Source organism: Anopheles ziemanni, chromosome 2 (genome assembly GCF_943734765.1).
Source record: "Anopheles ziemanni chromosome 2, idAnoZiCoDA_A2_x.2, whole genome shotgun sequence".
NCBI lineage: Eukaryota > Metazoa > Arthropoda > Insecta > Diptera > Culicidae > Anopheles > Anopheles ziemanni.
The window spans coordinates 65,154,896-65,170,518 of NC_080705.1; the positions used below are offsets into that span (position 1 = coordinate 65,154,896).

General features: G+C 46.0%; 1 protein-coding gene across 1 annotated transcript in view; it reads left to right on the top strand.

Moving 5' to 3' along the window:
• Positions 1–12,742, top strand: part of LOC131294118 (uncharacterized) — a 28,198-nt gene extending 15,456 nt beyond the window's left edge. Inside the window, exons 3-13 of the mRNA XM_058322163.1 lie at positions 3,085–3,208; positions 4,613–5,489; positions 6,297–7,016; positions 7,083–7,291; positions 8,552–8,713; positions 8,781–8,984; positions 9,995–10,253; positions 10,319–10,591; positions 10,663–10,993; positions 11,925–12,308; positions 12,405–12,742. Coding sequence (XP_058178146.1) covers positions 3,085–3,208; positions 4,613–5,489; positions 6,297–7,016; positions 7,083–7,291; positions 8,552–8,713; positions 8,781–8,984; positions 9,995–10,253; positions 10,319–10,591; positions 10,663–10,993; positions 11,925–12,308; positions 12,405–12,742 — 3,881 coding nt within the window. The remainder of the gene's footprint in view (positions 1–3,084; positions 3,209–4,612; positions 5,490–6,296; positions 7,017–7,082; positions 7,292–8,551; positions 8,714–8,780; positions 8,985–9,994; positions 10,254–10,318; positions 10,592–10,662; positions 10,994–11,924; positions 12,309–12,404) is intronic.
• Positions 12,743–15,623: the final 2,881 nt, after the last annotated feature.

The following is a 15,623-nucleotide window of genomic DNA, read 5'->3' on the forward strand; positions in this document are numbered from 1 at the left end:
GTGACGAACGAAACAGGAAAAATCGGCGACCGGCGTCGCGTGTCTTGCTATCGAATGTATGTGTTTTCGGTTCGTTTGATTGTTGTGTGGTTGTTAGTTTTCTTCTCACCCGTTCGTTAGCGCCTTAGGTTTTTTACCACCACTTTAACCCACAGGGCGGAGGATGTGGAGTTGTATTTTTCCTTCACTCCCTGCCTTGCCAGACGCGCGTTCGGAGCGATCTCCGGCGAACGTCCCAGGCCACTACGGTAGTAGTTCGGCAATTTGGAAAAGTTGACCCGGGGCCAGTGGTGAAAAATGAAAGTGTCAATCAAGTGAGTGAGGGGTGAGTTTTTTTTTTATTTTGTCGCCGATCTCGCTTCTGGTGGCGTTGGTCGTCAGCTGCCAGTTTAATGAGCTTCAAATGGTCGTTTTGTCCGAAAGGCGGCGAGCTATAAGATATCCGGAAGGCGAGTCATTTCACTGCCATAAGGCGGACGTTTTAATGTCGTTGATAAAGAGATACCGGAGAAAAGTGTTGCGGATAAGGATGCTTGAAAACGTTCCGCTAATCAAACGTGTTCTGATGTAGATCGTTTATTGTCTTTGGCATTTAGCAAATAACCTGATGCATAGCTTATTTTATCAAAACTCTCGTTTTAATATTATTGAGCAGCACCAAACCGGATGCCTTTTTCAAACTGTTGACAACTACTTGAACATTTTTATGCAATTACCAATTTTTATTTTATGTGTTGCACAATTTGATCTAACTATTCAATTACTTCAAATACCCTTAAAAACGCTCTGGCATTATCGTATAAGCTTATTTCATCATCAGACAATTTGACAAGCTTGAAAAATACATCCCCAAAGTGGTTTTTACTTTAACACGTTGACTTCTATAGCTATCATGTTTTATAGCCAACTGTCGGTTTTAAAAAGTTTTTGCTCCATAAATAGAAGAAAATGCAACATAAAAACTATAGTAATATTAAAAACAAATACTTTAGGAAACAAAGTTTTCGAAAACCGTCGGTTTATTTTATTTTCAAATTTTATCAAAAAAGATTGTACTAAAGTGTCCCATAAACGGTTGGCAGTCAACGTATTAAGTAAAGTAACTTGGTATCCGTCTATCCATACCTTGAAACGATTAAAAATTTATTGTTTAAGCTGTGGGTTCAAATGAACTAGAAAAAGAAAATGATTTTCAAGAGTAAAAATCTTTCGTTCCCTTGATCAAGTCTGGAATATCCCAACTTTTGATAAATTATTTAAAAAAAAAAAAAGACTGAGTTTGTCACTGTTTCACTAAATAGCTTCTATATACATTTTTGAATTTCAGAAGTAATACCGTAATAATGTTAACGTATGTACATGGTTGACAGTTTCATACACTATAAAAGTAAGTCAACAAGCATAAATCACACGATCGGTGGTGCATGTGTTTTTGCTAGATTTATTTCAACTTGACTTTCCGTTATAATAATAAGCTGTGAAATAACAACAAAAAAACACAACCGTCAGCCATTATCAACGCTAGGTGTTGAAAAGAGCACATTTTTCTTTCATGGATAATAAATCCCGACAGCATATAGCGCTAGCACCGGCCATCCTGGCCAGGCCGTCCATCATCCCAACCGTTCCAGCCACGCAAAACGAGGCGAGCAGAATCGACCACAAGATCGAAAGTTCGTGATTGCGGAAGGACGTGCGCTGATGCTGCTGCCGAAGCTTCACTTTTCGCCGTCGTTTCTTTCGAACTGGCGTAAAAATCTAGATAATAAAACATCCCGGCCGGGTCGATCGGTACCCAGCTTGGATTCTTCTGCTCCGGTCCGCCCTGTGGGAATGGTCTTTTTCTCCCCGATCGACGAAGGGCTTGCTTTGCCCGTGGACCCTCGCCGAGAAGACGAGCGGGAAGATTTACGCACTTTCGCTCTCACTTCGCGAGATCGATCGATATCGCGTTTCACGAAATGCGTCCGAGGACGTCCGCCCCACGCCGGGGAACTTCAACCTCTCGGAGTATTTGTACAGCCATCCGTACGCCGGGCTCCTTGGAGAAGACGTCGTAGCAAAAATTAATTGCACGTAAAAATGTTAAACACCGTCAGGGCCATTGCGAAACTGCGTCAGGAAAACTGCCGGAAAGCGCGCGGTCAGCGGACATTCCTGTAGTGTCTCCTGGAGAGACTAGGGCTAGCGGAGGACAGGAGCTAGAAGGGAACTATTTATTTTACCGCATTTCTTCAACGATAAAATTTAGTATAAATCACTTTCACGCGAAATTTTTTCTGCCCTTCCCCCCCGCGCGTTCATGAGGTGGTGGGTCGTAAATAAAAACTCCACTAGAGCTTCCCTCACGGTGTTTCCTGTAGGACAGTTTTGTTTTTTCTAACCCCTAAGAAGCTGCCCACACTGAGACTCCCCCCACCTTCAGTCGACGTTGTTAGCGATTTCCATTGATTTATTTACCTCCACATTGGTGTTTCGACTCCCCCTAGACGTTTTCCCTTCCTAGTTTCGTTTTCCTACAACCAAACGAAAACGATTTCCTGCGGTAGATAGCGAATTCCGGTCACCCGAAGGGACCAGCGCGCGAACTATGGGCACCGCTTTTTTATTTCCCTCCCCTTGCAGTGTTCCCGATGGTCATGGGAAAAACGCGATCAGTGCGCCGGGAGAACCCTTCCGTTCCGCACGATCAGGTGATTCGGGAGTGATTACATTCCGAAGCGTTTTTTTTTCTTGTCGACCGCGGGGTAAATTCTCCTCCACCCACGTCAAGAAGCCAGCGCTCCGGATCGGAGCGGGTTGATGTTGTGCGGGATCGCGTGATGAATGTAACCGGAAAAGGCGGGTTCATTTGTTGGAATCGATTTATTTTGTGGGAAAAAAAATCGAAATGTTTGGAAATATTTCAAAGTTTCAATAAATCACTTTTGCTTTTAAATTAATATTACTTAACGGTATGCACCTGCATTTCCATCTTGATGTGACACTCAAGTGAATAATAGATCAGCAAGTAACAGCTTAAGATAGTTTACAAGATATATCATCAATTATTTATTTCCTGTTTTTAACCCTCCTTTCTCGCAGGAACGCATGATCGCTCCGGATCGCCCATCATCTACATCGAGGTGGAGAAAACGCTAGCATCGGGGCTGAACTGTTACGAAATTGCGACCGTCCTACTGTACTACAACACCCTGCCGATCCAAAGGTAAGCCTTCGACAACACACTGCGTCCCGTCCCGAAACACGTACATTATCCGACGGGGTGTACTACTTAATTTAGTGTAAAAGTTACGCTCTCAAATGTGCGCTGAATGTTTGTGGAGATGATAAGAAAATCCTTTTGCGTCTTGTTCATTGCCCTGAAATGATGCAATAACGTTGCGACGAACGAGGGAGAGCTCTTCGAATATTGGAAGGTTGGTTTCCTTGCATCCCAATTGATTTCACCGATACCCTAAATCAAGGGGGACGAAACTGATTCTTTTTGTTTTTGCTTCTTTTCTTTCGCGAAGACAATTTTCGAAAGTATCACGATCGCTTGCAAAACAATCACTCCATTATCGTTACACGCATCGAACCGGGCGACGGAGAGGAATAAATCAAAAAGTTCTCTCGAAACCCTAGCGATCTATTCCTTATGTCCCAGTCACCTCGAAACATCATCGTTAAATGGCGTTAAATACGATCGCACTCAATTACTTAATCGAGAATTTATTTATTTATCGATATGTAATCAAGAAACGAAGTAATGAACATAAAATCTGTCCCGTAGTAAATTCAGTCAAAGAAAATGACCACTCAATTTCAATTATATGACATTTAGCGAAAAAAATAGTACACGTCTGAAACTTTCTCAATGTGATCGTTATTAGTTATTACTACTACTAAAAAATTTCCGGCTGGTGCCACTAGAGGCGTCACAGTAGCACGCTTTCTTTGGATGAATTTACTAAAAGACATACTTTATTTGATCGTCATAAGTGTAGTGTTTCAATTTATTCTGATTAATTTTATGTTTGTAATTTGGATTTGTGTCAAAAATATCTCATTTTTTTATTTGTGTTGCACAAAAAAATTAGCCGAAAACTGTATTCCAAAGTAAAACATAGGTTATACAATTTCCATCAATTTTTCATGCTCGCAAACCCTGCGATTAAAATGAATAATATTGTTCGTTCCTCGGAACTGCAACCGGTTGCATTCCATCGGAAACCAATAAATTAACATGTCTCCGAAAACTAAACGTCAAAAATGTATTCGTTCGAATTTGTGGTCCCTCCAGAACCGAGAATCCCGATCCTCCCCGGAGGCTGTTGTTCTTTTCTTCGCCATTCTCCGCGAGCTTCTCCGATGTGAAAGCGATCGGTGTGTGTTGTGTTTCGCGCACAAGAAGAAGGTAAATGTGGTTCGGTGGATAATTGAAAGCATGGTTCGATCATTTATCACATTCGAGCGTTGTAATTATGGACATTTTTCCTCGAGCTTCCTCCGAGCATTCCCTATTCACTGTATTCCTGTGCCGGTGTTTCGCGGTTACGCTAAATGTTTCGATGATCGATTTCTGTGGAAGTTATTTACTTACATGTTGGCTTATTTCTTTCCTTTCCAGACCCGCCCACTACACCCTCCACCTGCTGGTGCACGAGTGCGCCCAGCTCGCCTTCCTCGAGACGATCGAGAGCACCCTGCAGCTGCTCGATGGCCATCTGAAGCTGGCGGCAGTGTTCGTGTCCGGGTCGTACGACGCGCCGGAAGCCCCGGCGAAGGACCAGCTCCGGCCGGGCGGGGTGCGCATCAAGTATCTGAACAACGAGACGATCAAGAACTTCATCAGCACCGACAACCTGCCGATCCAGTGCTGCGGCTTCTACGTGCACGATCAGCGCGAGTGGGTCGACTTCTTCCAGCTGCTGGAACCGCTGCAGCAGCAGTGCGTCGAGACGGGCCGCCGACTGGTTGGGGTGTTGGGTGACCTACGCACCCTGGAATCGCAGCACCAGCACCAACAGCAGCAGCTACAGCAACAGCAGCCACCCGGTACTGCGACAACGCGCCGCCAGCTGCACTCCCAGCATCGGGCCCTCAGCCGAGCGCTGATGGACTCGGAGCTGCAGAACCTGCGCCGCAAGGGCCCGAACACCATCCAGCGGCTGCAGGACAAGCTGCCCGTTATCAACAACCGACACACGCTTAAACAAACCAAAAATCTAGTTAGAGCCTTTAGTGTAGATAGTAATACTCGTAGCGTTAATGGAGCATGTACCACCACCACCACCACCACGAACGGAGGCAGCAGCAACGGAGCGGTAAATGGAAGCCGGGTCGAACCAGGGCAGGACATCATCAACGCCCGGCTGGCCGAAGTTATTGCCATCTACGGTGAGGTCGATCGGGCCGCACGGAAGCTCGAGCAGCTCACCGAACAGCGCCGCGAACGGCTACGCGAGATGACACGCCAGCGCGCCCTCGACGATGAGATCAATGAGGTATGAGCCCCAACACTGGCACTTCGACGGTGGTCGTCGATGCCACACCGTGTGAAAGATATTAAACCATCACCGACATCAGCTACCGAAGGATAGGGTTCCTCATTCCGATCACATCGTGTGGTGTACCGTTTCCCAAACCCAGGATGTACACGTACCTTTTCCGCATACTCGAACGGGATAGTTTTCCACGCCATCCGCCCGAGCGTCAGATGGTTGACCTCCAAAGTCCCACACCCTCCCCACAAGGTGTACGTGGTTGGTTGAACCTGTAGGCCACTTTCTCCCGCGGGCCTCCTCGGAAGGCCCAGCCTCTTTTCTCCTTGACCGCAAGACGTTTGTGGCTTTTTGTATGACGTTGTGTTCGGCTTTTCCCCTCTTCCTATCCTATGTGAACCCAGTACCTAGCCCTCGGTACGTTAGGATAGTTCCTTGGGCACGTGAAAGATTGTAAAACCAAAAAACTCGACCCGCCCGGCCCGGAGAATGCGACCGGATCGTAATCGTTTATAAATTATACATTAGCTTTTAATTGTACCTACACGGTATAAATTATCGCACCTCGACGTCGACGGTGATGATGATGATGTTAGCGATGACGAAATGCGGCTCATGCGGTTACCGGGACCGGAAACAAACTCTCGATTTCATTCCGCGACGCTCACGCACCAATTTCCGTTGCCTTTTTTCCCAGCGTGAATGTGAATTCCATCTTTTTTTATGTCATCCTCCAATTGACTTTTTCTTTCGAACAATTATTGATTCTTTAATAAGTCCATGTGTTTTTTACACATTCCTCCCGCGCAGGTCATTTCTTGGATGCGAAACGAGGGCGAAAAATCACTCCGTACGTACGGTGATCCGGCCAGCCTGGAGTGCCCGGACGCGGCAAAAGAGTCCGAGCAGCAGTTCGAGCAGTTCTACTTCATCGCCCGCAAGCACCTGGGCAAGGGGCGTGACCTGTGCGATGCGTCCGGCGAGCTGGAGAGTATGCGCGAGAACCTCCGGATGCTGAAGGAGTGTGCGGACGAGTTTCAGGAGCGGTTGGAGCGGGTCCGGGAGCGCATCGAGGGTGCGGCACGGCTGCACAGTCTGCTGGGTATGCAGCAGCTCAAGCTGGACGAGGACATCCGCACGGAGATGCTGAAGTTGGCGCAAAAGATTGAAGCTCCCGAGCCGCTGGTTGAACGGTGCCGTCGGCTCCAGCTACCTACCGTGTCCATCGACTCCAGCAACGATGTGTCGCTTTGCTCCATCGGGGAACCGATGCCGGCGCCGGGGAGTGTGTGTAGCTCCAGCAATGGCCACAATAACAGCAACAACCACAACACGACAACCAGTACCAGTGATAACATAAGTCTAGATCTAAGCCTCTCCGACGAGACGATCACGGCCACGAGCACGCCGGAGAAGGGCAAATTTGGCCACCCTCAGGCACCACCGCGACCGATGTCGCCCCCATCGTCACTGCCAACGCTCCCGACGGAGCAGGGTGAACCTCAGCATCACCATCATCACCATCACCACGCGCACGATCAACAGCAACAGCAGCACTTGGATCATCATGACCACCATCACCATCCGGAAGCAGAGAACGGTCAAACGGGAGGGCTGCGACATCGGAGGAGTCAGAGCCATCATCATCACCACCATCACCATCATCACCATCGGCACGACGAGGAGGACGAGGAGCTGTCGAAGATGGCCGACTCGGGACTTGGTGGTTGCGATCGGTGCGAGGGTAATGCCAAGCTGGAACGTACCTGCTCCTGTCAGAGTTTCGACGATCCCAAGAACATGTGGTAGGTATTGCTTTTAATTCTAGAGAAAACCTCCTAAATACAGGTGTCTTTAGATGTAGGGAGTAAGTGCAATTGATATTGTAGTCCATTTGATCCATGGCAGACGATCTTCTATTTATTGATGATATATGAAATCCTGAGGGAGTCCGCGACAGCCGAGCGGTAGCGCCGGTTAGAAAATCGGCCCATGAGCGCCGGGGCTCACCACCTCGACGGCGTGGGTTCGAATCCCAACCGAGACCGGACCCTCCCCTGTACGAGAGGACTGACTATCCACGTACAACAGGGAAACAAGTCTCGTAAGCTCTTAACGGGCGGGCAGGCATAACCAAGAGGACGTTACGCCAAGAAGAAGAAGAAGAAGAAGATATGAAATCCTCTAAATGATGTCGAAAAACCCGATAATCAACTTACATAACTGGCGGCTTCATCTAGTATAACCTTGCATCTTCATTTAGGCCTAGTGCACACTTGTGTCCTTCGGAAATGTCCACTGGAGCCTGGAAAGTCTCCTTTGTTCCTCCCACCATACGGGGTTTGAGCAAAAAAAACCTGAGCATCTTTCTCTCGAAAACGACCGTATTGTACATACTAACAAGTAGGCTAAGATCATATAGCATTGTAAAATCAAGCTAAGCTAAACTTAACACCTTGCCATCCGGATACACCGTACGGTGTCATGAATCCGTATCGATTTACATCCGATCACATAATTTTAGTGTGCTGTCAACGCTGTCTCCTTAAACCTTCCACATCCTACGCTGGATGTAAACAAACATCACATGGAATGTAAACAAATTTCACAGGGCGCGTTGTAATTTGACTGGTTGGCTGCCAGCGCGAATTTCTGCTTCGATATTGTTGTCGTTGCTGCTGACCTTTTGAACCAAGATCGATGAAATTTTTGACGACTTCAATAGTACGTTGACCCACTTGTGCGTCACCCCTGTGTAGGCTTGCGGCTATTGTTGACAGGATCGTTGACAGTGTCATCATCATCTGGGGATTTTCCCTTGTTCATCTTCAGTCTACGGTTATTCGTCGCTTGCACAATGATTTGGTATGTTTCTGCCAAAATAAGAGCCTTCTGGATCTGGAACCTGGATCTGGACTGACTTATAAAAGATGTTGCCCTGAAGTTTCCACCTCCGAATTTCGGATGGCCCTCACTCGCGCTAGCTGGTCATTGTGATACATAAAAGTCGCATTAGTTTAGCCGAAGAATCAAACTAATAAACTACCCTTTACGTCCACTTCTAGCAACAACAGTGACGATCTGGACGAGGACTGCTTTGAGGGCATTTCAAAGCCACCGCTGGATCTGCAGATTCCGCTGCAGGCGAACGCTCATCTGTACTGCCACGCGTCGAACCTGCAGCTGGACTACGAGGAGAACAATCCGTTCGACCAGAAAACACAAAAGTATACCAAACTGATTGACCCCAAAAGAACCTTTTGCCTAACCTTTGTATGACTCTCCCGCAAACAGGACGCTTCTATTAATCATGCGCGAAATGATTGGCACAGAACGCGACTACGTTCGCTCGCTGCAGTACGTGATCGAGAACTACACGCAGGAGCTGCTGCGTGAGGACATCCCGCAGGCCCTGCGCGGTCAGCGTAACGTCATCTTCGGCAACATCGAGCGCATCAGCGAGTTCCACCGGCAGCACTTCCTTAGCGAGCTGGAAAGGTACGTACCGGATGTCTGCACAGAAATAGCACGGAGCTGGTGGTCATCACCAGCGACGACGTAAGACAAAAAGGAGGATCCCGACTGTCGCCGCCTGCTGTGGCGTTATCTGTTCATTTTCCATCTACTCTCATTCCGTAGGTAACCACCACAGTAGGCCTCCTCTTCCCGACGACAATTAAGACAGGGGGAGAGAAACAGTTCTCAAAACACGAAGCGAAGGATCTTTACGGCATCTTCTCAAGTATCTTGCCATTACTTTCGTACTATGTTTCCTTCTCTCAACCGTTAACCTACTCAGTTGACACATTGACACTGACGAAATGGGTTTATTTGGAGACGGGAAGGCGGAGGACCAGTATTCTATGCTCTAGTGTCCTTGTCGGTGGTTTAAAGTTCTCCGACCGGGGGCGGTTTCGTGTCCTTGTATATCTTTCCTTAAGGCTAACAAACTGAAACAATGACTTTCTTTAACGAGTTTCACCTTACGATCTCTGTCGTCCGAATTTCTTCTACGGATTGAATAGAGTTAATACCAAAAAAAAAAACAAACATTTACGAAATAACATTGTAGATAGTCAATGTATCCTGTAGGAATCTTCGTCGAAACCCTGACTATATCCCAATCGAGTAGAATTATTTAACTCTCTTATATATCCACCATGTTGTGTAAATTTTGTATATAGATACCACGCTATCCGATACAGTTATTTCTTTCACCGTATAGAGTTCTTTTTCAGCAAAAACCGTTTTTGACCCGAAGGTCCCAACACATACTTGAGAGGGAAAAACAGTTCAGGTGACAAATGGGTGGACAAAAAATAAGTGCGAAAGGGATTTCTTCAAGTTCAAGCAGGCTGATGCTGAGGTGTCCTCCAGTGAGGAACACTCCCTTCAACGATGACAAAATCCGATGGCTGGAGTTCTAGAAAGCCACACTCTTTGTGCGCCGGCTCGCTAGTTTTCTCTAATGCATCTTTGTCCATTACCGATTATTTCCCTCCCATCAGCTGTGAGCATCATCCGCTGAAGGTTGGCAGCGCGTTTCTGCGCCACGAGTCCAAGTTCTACCTGTACGCGCTGTACAACAAGAACAAACCGAAGAGCGACTCGCTGATGAGCGAAAATGGCACGCAGTTCTTCAAGACGAAGCAGATCGAGCTGAACGACAAGATGGACCTGGCGTCGTACCTGCTGAAGCCGGTGCAGCGGATGGGCAAGTACGCCCTGCTACTGCAGCAGCTCATGAAGGCTTGTGCGGATGTGCAAGTGAGTATTGGGGATTTAAGTAAAAAAGCGCAGACTTTACAAACGATTGTTTATCCCTTCCGCAGCACACCAACAGCAATCCGGAGATGCTGGAGGACCTGGAGCTGCTGCAGAAGGCCGAAGAGATGGTACGCTTTCAGCTGCGCCACGGAAACGACCTGCTAGCGATGGACAGCCTGCGCGATTGCGATGTGAACGTGAAGGAACAGGGACGTTTGCTGCGCCAGAACGAGTTTCTCGTGTGGGAAGGAAAGGCGGGAAAGAAGTCGCTCCGGCAGGTGTTCCTGTTCGAGGAGCTGGTCCTCTTCAGTAAAGCCCGTCGGTTCCCCGATCGGAAGGTACAATAGATCCACGAACTGACTTCGTGATTTCGGGAACTAATCCACCACTTTCGTTTGCCCACCCGTAGAATCTGGACATTTACATCTACAAAAACAGCATTAAAACGTCCGACATCGGGCTGACGGCGCACGTGGGCGACTCGCCGTACCGGTTCGAGATCTGGTTCCGGAAGCGCAAACCGGGCGACACCTGGACGCTGCAGACGATGAGCGAGGACGTGAAGAACGCGTGGACGGAGGAAATTTCCAAGCTGCTGTGGAAGCAGGCGAAGCGCAACCGCGAGATCCGGCTGGCCGAGATGTCCTCGATGGGGATCGGAAGCAAACCATGCCTTGACATCCGCCCGAGCCAGGATCAGATCAACGATCGGTCGATTAGCATTTCGCAGCTTGGTAAAGGTAAAGAGTAGAATAATGCAAACTGTGTGCATATCTAGTGTTCATGTTGTGTATAATTGTTTGCAGAACATGTTACCATTTTTACGTACTAATCTAATGTAGTATAATACACCGTCGATCGCTTGACAGCAAACAAAAAATAATTTTGCTGAATTTTGCAGTCTGATTTTTGGGTTGGGTATTTTTTTCCATTTCGAGTACGTTATCATAAATCACCAAATTTTCCTTTTCATATTCTTTCTAAAAAACAATCTCAATAGTTTTGCTTTCATTATGCAAACAAACGTAATTTTGTTATACTCATTAATTGAATCGACGTAAAGAGTGCGAAAAGAGATGTTTAAACACACGAAAATACAGAGATTACACACGAAATACAGAGCACAATAAGTCAACACAATCTTCGAAAGGGACCTATTCCCAACAAGGGGATGTTGTGTCATAAAGAAAAAACAATATTAATTATGCTTATTTTTGCAGTTTGATTTTCATGTTAGGTTTTTTTCCATTTCGGGTGCGTTATCATAACCTACCTTATTTTCAAATCAAAAGTTATTTTCTAGTACTATTTAGTTAAGAAAAGAGATGTTTAAGCACATGAAAACACAAAGATTAATACAATAAGCTAATTTTAAAACCCGTTCCCGAGAGTAATACCGTCCTTTCTTATAAAATTCTTGGCGAAATTCATCTGCATTTTTTGTGGCTGTAAAATTTGATGTGAAAACATACTTTTGCCTATTGTTTAAAACTCCCGTTGAAACTCATTTTTGTTCAAAATTACTACTTTAATTATTTTTCGTTTTATTACTTTTTGTTGATTGATTTTCACTGAAAAAAAGTTTAAGATCTTTTTTTATAAATACACTGAATTGTTTCGTTCCATTTCTGGCTGTACTCACTCACCAACGATCTGTTTCTTTTTCTTTAGCACCCAAACTGCGGAACTCCTTCATGGGCACCCTGCCGGAGTCGAAATCGAGCAAGCGTCCCCAATCGATCATCTCCGTCAGTTCGTCCTCGTCGGGCAGCTCGTCCGTCAGCACGGGCACGAGCTCGACGACCAGCGGCTGCGAGGCGACGACGGTCAGCGTCAGCGGCAACAGCAACAGTTCGTCCGCTTCCTCCTCGGCCGCCAGCAACAGTGGCAGCGCGAGCAGCAGTGCCAGCAGCACGAGCGCCACCAACAGCATCAACACCACCACCTGCAAGCGCCTCACGCTCAGTATTACCGACCCGAACGCGCCGGCACCTCTGAAGACGAGCTACAAGAAGCATCAGCGATCAACGACCCTCGTGAGCCAATGTTCTATGGGTAAGGTATTTGGGGGACAACATTCCCCACCGTCCGCAGAAAGTCTTTGCTTTACGCTTTTTAATAACAATAACCTTTCCTTCCTTCTCGTCGTAGAGAGTGGCATCATAGCTGACATTTCCCTGAGCCCGGACGAGGTGCTGGATGGGCCACACTGGCCCCCGCTGCACCACCATCACCACCATCATCTGCAACACCTTCATCAACCAAAGCACCACCACGCCGCCCTGAGGAAGTCGCACAGTGTGGCCTCTTCGGGCGCCTCCGGAACCGCGCCGAACATCTCGGCCTCCACCGCCGCTACCAACGCGGGACCACCCCACTCGCTGTCCCTCGATGGCGGCCCGGACGACAAGCCGGAACACGGCAGCAGTAAAACCAATGGAACCTCGGCAACTGAAGCGAACAGCAACACCATTACCGTTCACCTTTAAACACAGAACAAAATAACAAAGAAAAAAAATGATTGATAATCATACACAATCTTCCAATGGCGATAGAGCCTCTCTCTCTCTCTCTCTCTCTGGTCGGAGGATTGTTCCTCAGCAACACATTGTACAAACCATTGAAATGCAAACAAAAAACCAGAACTAAGTTAACTCACCCCCCGTGCGCGGCCACGAACACACGTTGGTGTCCATATTTTAACCGACCCTTCCTTGGATCACCAGCTCCAAGGAGGGCTAAGAGGAAGGGAAATGCATGTACATTTATGAGAATGATTGTTCAGTGTTTGTATGTGAGAGTGTTTAACAAACAGCCAGGATCTTTTATTCATTTTCCAAACGCAAACAAGCGATCGAACCGTGGACCGTGTGTGTGTGTGTGTGTAAGTGACACCGGTGGTCGCTTTTCGCTAGCAGTATCATTATTACAATTATTAAGTATTACGAGTAATATTTTTCTTCTACCGCGCTTTTCCCCCCACTCTTTATTTTCCTTTAAAAAAACGCAACTTTCGTGGCAAAAAACAATTAAAGATAAAAGTAATCTAAGATCGAACGCATATAGCTAAAGGAGTAAAATTAGCGAAAAAGGAACTTAAATTAAAACTCGTATAAAAGACCACGAAATCGGAATTTGTTCGGAGAGACGGCCGGCAGCCAAGACGAAACAATACATTGCATGGAGGAGAAAAAAGATAACTAAACTAAACATAAAAAGAAACCCGAAAGCGGAACTACATTCGTTAGGGAAAACATTTAATGTGAAGGATAATTTATTGTATTAACGTGTTAAATTATGTCTTTTAGCAAGGAACTCGATAAACTATCGAACGCAAACGTATCGGGACGAAAGGAGGGTTAAGATTTGAGGAAATTCAGATGTAAAAGAAGCGGATCGACTAATTTAAAGATAAGAAAAGGGAAATTCCTTTGCTCTCTGAAACAGTACTTGTGTCAGCAGTAAGGAACGATGATTTGCGTGTATATTCTAACCGCAACCGGGTCCCTTTGGAAAGGTCAAATGGTTTCCTTCGCTAAGCATAACCTATAATGGACAAAAACAACACATAATTAGGTTAACGCCAACGCTTGAATGCGGCGAATCTTTCCAACCAAACCGCGCGGAAGAGTTTTGTTTTCCAAGCCAACCATCCATCAAGCAAATCTTCAAGAGTCGTGCAAAAATTTCTTTATTCTTATGTGCTATTATCTCTCCGCCGTGCTTTTTTTTTGTTGTATTGACGAGTTTGTGTTTCTTTCTCGAGCATAAGCTGCTATTTTCCACGATCGGTTGGTAGCGAAGGTGGAGTAGCGAGGGTGAGCAGCGAGACATATGGAAGTAAGGAAGAATAAAATGATATATAGTATTTTATTTACCTGTAAAAAGAAACCTGCATTCGTATTTCTTTAAATTGAAATGTTACAATAATATCCGAAATGGGAAACGACGTTCGAAGAAAAGGTTCATTTGACTCCACAATACACTAAATATTGTAAGCAAAATTGCGCATAACTTTTATGCTCGCGGGACGGAGTTGTATGCAAGATTTGTGTTTTATCCAGGGATGATGGTTATGTTGGGTCGCCCTAAAAGCAGGGGTTGCCAACTTTTTGATGCTCTGCCGCGAAGCCCGTCCGCACTGGAGCTAGACCATCTCATATTTATTGTAAAAAAGGGTATTTAATAGAATATTTAATGTTGCAAAACTTGAGTCAATAAGAGAAGAAATACTCATTTATTTTATTTTCAATAGCAAACTGATCTAATATGGTTGTTGACGCTGTAAAAAATATAAAACAACACAAATAGCGCCGAGTTCATCGTCAAAGATCGTTTCAAACGCTCAGGGTTCGACCAATTTCACACCGAAAGCAGTTGCTTTGATACCAGGGTCGCATGATCTACCAGGAGGTAGCCCGGTACCCCGAACGCCGATCGTGACCCGTTGACCAATCAGCGGTCAGAGGTTTGGTCACCCCTCTCCAGCATGCCTGACTCGACTGATAACGCTCGATAACAGTACCGAGGGGAAGGCAAAAAGTCAAGCAGCGCGTGGGTGGAGAAAGTAACGGGCAAAAACGAGACGACATGAGTCTCCGTGGCGGCAAAGGAATTTAGAATGGGATAAATAGTTTGACCTAACCATTTCTACTCGATCATGGTAGCCTCCTGCGGTGATCTTGTACCCTGGTATGAAACACTGAAAAGTCAGGAGTGGCGAACTCCTCCGGCGAAAGCCCTTTTCGGGTTGGCAAGGAAACGGCACACTTGACCCGGAATGATGTGGTTTTTTGGTTTAGTTTTTATTTTTGTCTTACTTAACATCTGCACGTTTGCTAACTATTATGCTGTATTAACGTTTATTAACACTGTTCTTTTCTCATTTCCTTTGCATCTGACGGACTTTCTCCTGTCTCTTCTCGCGCTTCTGTTCTCATCGGTATCTTTGAACATTCATGTCTTCCAGCCTCGCTTGATCGTTTCACGCTGCGCTGGTGGTTCTTGCACTATTCGAGGGTGGTTCGTAGATATCAAGATGGTCGTTCGGTGGTGAGTCTTCTTTGGTTTGTCTGTTTTCCTCTGCCTTTTGGATGGTTGCTTCGATTTGGCTCTTTTGATTGTTACTTTCTTGACGATTGTTTGTTTGTTTGTTTGTTTTTTTTAAACGGCACAGATCAGAGATCAAAATACATAAGACACACACACGATTTCTGTTTATTGTCATATTCTTTGGCGCTTCGTTGCGGTTGTTTTTTCCATGTTCACACTATGAACCAGGAGCTTTCTACTTTCTGTTCTGTTTCTGTTTTACTCTTTTTGCAGGACTTTCACAATTTTTCACTTTTTTCGCATATTGGATCGGTTTGT